Source organism: Formica exsecta, unplaced genomic scaffold (genome assembly GCF_003651465.1).
Source record: "Formica exsecta isolate Colony F162 unplaced genomic scaffold, ASM365146v1 scaffold1505, whole genome shotgun sequence".
Classification (NCBI taxonomy): domain Eukaryota; kingdom Metazoa; phylum Arthropoda; class Insecta; order Hymenoptera; family Formicidae; genus Formica; species Formica exsecta.
In genome coordinates, this window is record NW_021848831.1 from 510,362 (window position 1) to 517,890 (window position 7,529).

At 40.7% G+C, this 7,529-nt stretch overlaps 1 protein-coding gene across 4 annotated transcripts in view; it reads right to left on the reverse strand.

The window, feature by feature from the left end:
- LOC115232888 (ankyrin repeat and KH domain-containing protein mask) overlaps positions 1 to 7,529 on the reverse strand; it is a 21,026-nt gene that overhangs the window by 3,597 nt on the left and 9,900 nt on the right. For 3 of the 4 annotated variants that reach the window (XM_029803041.1, XM_029803038.1, XM_029803039.1), the window contains 15 exons: positions 7,439 to 7,529; positions 6,947 to 7,357; positions 6,520 to 6,855; positions 6,273 to 6,431; positions 5,631 to 5,996; positions 5,336 to 5,490; positions 5,082 to 5,257; positions 4,866 to 4,998; positions 4,051 to 4,787; positions 3,523 to 3,828; positions 3,209 to 3,403; positions 2,976 to 3,123; positions 2,694 to 2,901; positions 1,776 to 2,608; positions 194 to 1,492 (listed from right to left, as the gene is read on the reverse strand). In XM_029803041.1, the coding sequence (XP_029658901.1) occupies positions 194 to 1,492; positions 1,776 to 2,608; positions 2,694 to 2,901; positions 2,976 to 3,123; positions 3,209 to 3,403; positions 3,523 to 3,828; positions 4,051 to 4,787; positions 4,866 to 4,998; positions 5,082 to 5,257; positions 5,336 to 5,490; positions 5,631 to 5,996; positions 6,273 to 6,431; positions 6,520 to 6,855; positions 6,947 to 7,357; positions 7,439 to 7,529 (5,553 nt within the window). The remainder of the gene's footprint in view (positions 1 to 193; positions 1,493 to 1,775; positions 2,609 to 2,693; positions 2,902 to 2,975; positions 3,124 to 3,208; positions 3,404 to 3,522; positions 3,829 to 4,050; positions 4,788 to 4,865; positions 4,999 to 5,081; positions 5,258 to 5,335; positions 5,491 to 5,630; positions 5,997 to 6,272; positions 6,432 to 6,519; positions 6,856 to 6,946; positions 7,358 to 7,438) is intronic. The other variant, XM_029803040.1, reaches the window with a different exon arrangement.

The window sequence follows — 7,529 nt, forward strand, 5'->3', positions numbered from 1 at the left end:
CCCCCCCACCATACATACACACATACACAAAATTATAAATGTAGTGTACGTACTTTCCTCCTCTCTTTCCTTCTTTCTCCATCTATATTACGTATGTGTGTATAGTAATTATATAAAGTATATGCATACACGCTCATACACCATAAATTATTTATCGATAAAATAATCTTATCGTGCAAAATTTAATCATTACCTGAAAGGTGGACTCCATCATCTGATGAAGCTCGGGGTCGACGTTGGGCATACGTTGATTGTAAGTGGAATTCGATCGGAATATTTGATGTCTATCGATGCCAGGTGCCATGTTGCAGTTAGACCAACCTAATTTGTCGTTGTTGAGCATCCAACTAATAGTATCAGCATCTCCGCCCGGACCCATGTTTGCGGCCGAGTAATTCTTCCATGTGGCTCTCTCAGTACCGATCGGTCGTGGCACCTTACGGTCCTCGATTTTTAATTGGTTCATCTCTTGTGTGACTTGCGCCGATGATGTGGGGGATATGGCCGGTGAACCACCGTTCTCCAAACTCGTAATCAGATCGATACCACTACCGCCAGGTTGCCCACCAATGTTGGCCAAGTGATTGGAGAAACCAATCTGACTCATCATGGGATCCTGATGTGGAGGATAATTGGTATGTGGTGCTGGTGCAAATGGCCAACGTGTCTGAGCCGTTGTTGAAATACCGGTATTTGCCGCCGGCGTCGCACGTGAAGGCGCTTGATACTTTCCCAACGGGAAGTTGCCAAGCATCGCTAAATTGTTGGATTGCATTGCGGATGGCGGAGGCGCTGGCACGGTAGCCGTGAACATATTGGCTGGGTGCAATGCCGATCCGGTGGCGGGATTGAACATTACCTGCGACTTATTGCTCAGATGCAACGAGCTGGAAAAGTCGGGAGCGCGAGGGTTCAATCTCGACATACTGACGGTGGTATTGATCACAGAGGTGGCTGGTGCAATGGTTTGAGCGAAGCTCTGCATATGCGGGTGAAATGGTAGCAGGGGATGACCGGCGCCGCCCTGGTTCTCGTTCGGCACCATCTTCAGCAGGTTAGAATTTGGATGCTCGTAGCCACCGGCGTTATTCGTCTTGAACAAACCAACGTCCAATCCCGGCTGCGACGTAGAAGATGGTATCACATGGGCCGCCGGTTGGTGGGCTGTCGCGGTTCGCGATGACAAGTCACCTTGAAAGACCGTTTGCCTATTGTATTGCGCAGCTGCCATGTTTGTTCCCATGTCGATACTCTGTTGGGGCATCACCGGTCTAGCCACCGCTAGACCTCCCGGCGGTTTATTTGGTAACGGATGCTCGCTATAGCTCGTCGAAGATTGATATTGTGCAGATTGCATGGGATTGTTCTGTACAGAACACGATACCACGTTACCGATTATATTAGCCGATGAGTTGCCCGTGATACCTGGCTTGCTGGAGACTGGAGAACACATTGTTGCTCCACGATATCCAGGTGCTTTGGATGCATCCACCTATCCAATAAAATTCAAGACGTATTTTATTAATTTTAAAGACACAATAAATTGTAATGTTTCTTGATACAATCTTTGATAAAAAAGGGAAAAATGAATATACAATTATGAGTGGGTGACTTATGAGTAAATAATTAAACACGAGTATGACTCATATTGATACAAAGCATTTTTAACTTTTCCGTTAACGGACAATTTTTCAAGTTTTTGCAGATTTTAATTATAGATCTAATCTCATTTTTTTTAATTAAAAATAAGAATGCTTATTCAATGTTAAACATACCTGAGGTGGAGAACTGTCAAACTTAGCTGCAGACGAGTTGGAACCCGTATTTGACGATACACCACCGCCCGCAACAGTCGCGAAATTCATACCTTTCTGAGTTTCGTTCTCCCTTCCGCCCCACATCGACTGTTGCGTAACTTTGGTGAAAGTATCGTTAAATAAAGAATACTCGAGAGGTGTGCTACTAGGTAGCTGCTGCTGCTGCTGGTGTTGTTGCTGTTCTTGCATCACAATTGGTGTTGTGCTTCGAACAGTTTGTTGCTGCTGTGCTGGCGATGGTGGCGGCAACGTTTGCGTCTGCGACGATACGGGTGGCGAAGATGTCATTCGAATGGAATTGGTTGACGTTGACACGATCGAACTCTCCGAGCAGTTTGTCATCGCCACGGTACTTGTGGCTGATGATAAAATCGCGCTCGTTCCAGGCGGGTAATTCGATTTTCCGGGATAGCCGCTAATTGCCGGTGGGGCAGACAAAGTAGGCAGTGATCGGCAGTGTTTCGGCGACGTACTGATTATAGACTGCTGTTGTTGCTGGTTGTTGGTTGTATGAACGGTCGCTGCGGCCGACATAACTGTCACGACTTGAGCACCAGGCTTCTGTTGCTTATTCACAGGTGCGACGTGAGTGGATTGCATGACCGTTGTAGAGCTGTGGGTCGAGGCAGTGATTTCGGACAGCTTCGCCGCAAACGTCTGCGTCGTGTTAGTCGCAACAATCTTTGTTCCTGCTCTACCAGCAGTCATGATTGCACTTGTGTACGACATCGTCGTCTTGGTGTTTGACGAAGAGGCCATTTGCGCGGCTACAGCTTGCGCGCGCTTTTCTGCTGCGTGCATATGTTTGTGATATTATTTATGACAAAACCTATAGTGTGTTTGATATAAAAATATATTTTTTCGTATTTAATTTACCTGCAGCTACGAGTCTAGGTGCTGTTGCACGTGGTAAAGAAGTAGAGAAAGCACTAGCAAGCTTAATAGTGGACGATGAACGAAGAGGAACCAATTGGCTTACAGTAGATACGCCTGAAGGATATCCTGGTTTATTAACTTGATTATTAGTTGTACTGGATGTTAGATTAGATGGTTTATTTACAGATCCAACTTTCGCTTTACATGCCTAAATAAGAAAACAATCAACTTATTAAATTGTTTCATGTGTTTAAAGTTTATTGATTCATTTTATATGCTTACTGCTGCAACTGTGATAGTTTTGTCCCATGAAGAAGTTGTTATGACATTGAGCTTTGATTTTGAAAGTACTTGCAATATATCCGCCTCAGGATCTTTGATAAGTAGTGATATCAATGCATGAGCGTGTTTTGTAGCTTCAGACGATCCCCTAAAAACAATAGATATGATAATCTGGAAATTGATAGTTTTTTTGTGTTTGTGTATGTGTATAAAACATAATATTCAATACTTACTTAATCGTGATGATTCTTTCCCCTTGACATTTACTTTGCTTTTCTACTTCGATGTGCGCGCCCGTTGCAACACGAATGGCATTTATATTACTGCCACCTCTGCCTATCACTCGACTAATAGCGTTCGGCGGAACGGATACCTTTTTGGAACGGAATGGCGAATTCATAAATCTTCCCGAGTCATCCGATTGTCCCCTAGAAAATTACGACGTATGTATTAAAAAACATGTCTTTATTTATGAAAATAAAATTACTTTTTTCGAATTATACGAAAATCTGCACAAATATACCTCTAAGAACATAACATATCTTACTTTCGTACAACCTCCTTCCATCCTTCCTCGCGTTTTCCGCCTTGTTTAGGACTAGTGTTGCTTATCTTGGTCAATGTATTTAGAGCATCTCCATCGTATTGATTATTATACGATTTTTTTCCTTTGCCGGGAACATAAGTTTCATTACCAGTCGCTTCGAAATCTTCTCTATCAGCAGGATGCCTAGAGGATTCAAAAACCAATTGACCTTTCAATTTTCGATCAGAACTGACGGTAGTGGATGTCCTGGTCGTAACTGAAGTTGTGGATACAGATACTGCACTGGCAATATTAGTCATAATTCGCCTATAAAAATCATTATAGATTACATAACAATCAATATACTCCTCTCTATAAAGAATAATAAAGATATTAAATATTTAATAACATCTGCATGCAAACTGTGTTTTCTAACATGATAAATTTCTCTTTCAATATTCTCTTCAACAGTTCTGAGATTCTCCAGATCAAAAAAACAAAAAACAAAAAAAACAAAAAAAAACAGGAGATAAAAAAAATTTTACTCACTTTTCCGAAGTATTATTTTGGGACTTGGTCGATGTTGCTATATTTTGAGATAAATTATTGTTTTGTGTAAGAAGTGTTTTGGGTGAACGTTGCGGAGATGTATTCTTGTCGTTGTTATTAGGAGTATTATTCTTTTTTTTCTTCTTATCCTTCTTCTTTTCTCTTGCCTTTACGTCATTGCTACTACAACTTCCTTGACTATTCGCGTCTATTCCACTGTCACCTTCCTCTCTATCAGGATCCTCTGGACTTCTGTTCATGGGTGATGGCACGGTCTCCATTCTCTCGTCACCACCCTCGTGTTCGCTGTCATCCACCCGATCGCATTCCTCGTCGCCCGATTTCTTTCCGTTCTCCTCTTTGTCCTCGAAAGCTGTTTCGTTCTTTTTATACTCCTCGTGAAGTTTCCGTTTCTCCTCTTTCTTCTCGAGCTTCTTTTTTTTCTTTCTCTCTCGTCTTCGCGCAGCGGCTGCCTTCTTCGATTCCTCTCTCGTCTTTTCCATATCGAGCTCTTCCAGCAGTATGGTAGCGTTTTTGTTCGCCTTAGCAGCTTGCGTCTCTTTAGCCGCTCTTATTACTTTCACGCATTCCTGACACTTCTCCAAGAGTTCCTTGTCGCTAACGGTTGCTATATACCTCGTCATCTCCTGGTCACTTGGGAATTGCGTTACATGATTCACCATCCATTTGACCACTTTAATGTGACCTTTTCGAAAAGCGGCCATCAGACAGGAAACCTAATCGTTACAGAAAATGATTGTGAGATTAGGAAAAAAATAAGATCTCTTACTAATGAAATTTGTGCACGTCTTTACCTTACGATTATCCTGCGAGTCGATATCTGCACCCGCATGGTGCAATAGATCTACGACACTAAGATGCCCGCCATTTGCAGCTAACCATAATGGACTGTTACCCTTTTTATTTTTTACTTCGACTTGAGTTCCTCTGGAAAACAAAATTAACAAGTTATCAAAATTGCGTTTCTATAAAGAATCCGATAACATGGGATAAACGCATAGAAAAGTTACCTCGTCAATAAGAGTTCTACGAAACGGCAGTGACCTTTATCAGCGGCAATAGTTAGGGCAGTGTCACGAGATGATGGGACAGGTGTTGCGTTAACATCCGCACCTTTGCTAAGTAACACGCGGCCAACTTCGACGTATCCACCGCTAGCAGCTTCCATTAGCGGTGTTAGACCCGTCTTTATAAAGAGGAAAAAATGATTATATATTAAAAGTCACATACATTATACTTTTCATTTTAACGTTAAATATGCTACCTTAGCTCGATGTTCAACATTGGCTTTTCGATCGAGAAGAAGACTAACAACTTCATGTCTTCCTTGGAAGCACGCGAGTGTCAATGCCGTGTTACGATTTGTCTCGATTTGTGCATTGATATCACTACCCATATCCAACAATAATTTGACTGCCGCTATAGTAAAATCAATTATATTTTATATATTTTTTTAATATTAAAATTATGAGTATATATAGAATTGCTTTTATACACACATATGGCAAATTGGGATTATTGATTAGAAAATTTCTAGCTTTAATTCATCAATTTCTTACCAGTATGCCCATTCATAGCAGCAAGCATAAGTGGAGATATACCCAATTTCGAGCCGGTACGAGAATTAATTTCGGCACCATGACTGAGTAGCAGCTTTATTATATTCACATAACCGCCAGATGCCGCGAGACTTAAGGGTGTATAGTCAGAAACATTGCGATGTTCCTTATTTGCACCGCGATTAAGTAGGAGCTCGACTACTTCGTATCTGCCTCCGCTACACGCAAGAGACAATGGTGTATCCTTGGTACGTTCAGATTGTGCTTCAATGTCAGCACCATGATTGAGCAGAATATCGACCACTTTCTGGTGACCCGCTGTTGCAGCCAAAATGAGTGGAGTAAATCCTTTCTTATCTCTATGTTCTGCAATAAAATTATATCTTAATATATTTACTCTATATTATGTTGTGTTTAATAATTATTAATAATTCTATATTTATATATTTCTATATAACTATACAATTCTATATTTTTCGTATATTAAATTGTTTAGGGGAAACAATGATAGATTAAATATTAATTGCCAACAAGAATGGCAGATTACGCATCTTTATAGCTTATCACATATTTGCCTGCAATCTTCTTCACATTGCTTCTCCAAATATTACAATGATCAAGTTGTTTAACCGTTATCCTTACCTATATCTGCACCACGACTCAGAAGAAGTTCAACGAGATCTTCATGCCCTCCGGCACAAGCTAAGGTCAATGCTGTGTCGTGATTACTGTCAGTTTCTGAATCAACATCCATACACGAGAATGGAGCAGGTGGAACTTGATTGGTCGTGTATCCTCCGACTATTGGAACAATATATTGTACTATTATATATTGATCAATGTTGTATTATTGATTATAGCGAAAATTATAGTAACATATAATTTTCACCTGTCGCTGGATCTAATTGATAGCTTTGCGTCGGAAAATTGGAAGTCTGCTGAGCACTGGCAGTTTGTTGTTGCTGGCAAGATTGCTGTTGAGACAGAAGAGGATATCTGGTCTTCTTACTCTTACCGGTTATCGGCGCAGTGTACACTTGTTTTTTATCGACGGTGGCAATGTTTGAAGAGGTTGTGGTAGCAGGTGCTTGGGTCTGGGTAGCGACTTGAACTTGATTAGCGGTAGAAGTTGTAGATTGTGCATAACTGCTTGACTGATGAGGCGGTATACTGTCTATTATTCCTGTTGCTCCACTCACGGCTGGTAATGTTTGCGTAGGAAATGCTGGAGTAGTAAGAAAATTGAGGCAAATTAAAAATCGCTATAGCAAAAGTTCAACAACATTATTTGTGTTAAAGACATTTCATGAACTTACTTATTTGAGAGGATTGAAGCAACAATTGAGGCTGAAAGGTATCACTGCTAATATGCTGCATACATTCGCGAAAATGTATGCTACCCTGGCGAAAACCTTCCTCGAAAGCTCTCAAACGATTCTTCAACGCTGGATTTTGCAACGATTGCGTACTTGTTAGTTGTAAACCCGCTGATATGTCTGCCTCTATCTGGACACCAGCACTGGTTACTTGCAGTGATGGTAACGTAGGTAGAGAGACTGACGGTACAGATAGCACAGGATTAGTGAAATATTCTTGAGTTACATGAGAACTTCCACTTTGCTGTACTATCTGAGTTTGCAAATGTTGCTGCTGCTGCTGCTGTTGTTGTTCTTTGTTATTCGACATATCCAATCTTTTTAACTCAAGTTTTTCTTGATCTTCTATTGCTGTATAGAAAAAAAAATTAGACACAAAATTAATTTTATTAATAAATTTTATTATTTTTCAAGTTTAAAAAAAATATTTACTATCAACTGCATCATCGAAATTGATGGAGCGGAAAATTTCAAACGCATCGTCAATTGGAATATCTGTGCCATCCTCCAATTTCAACACTCT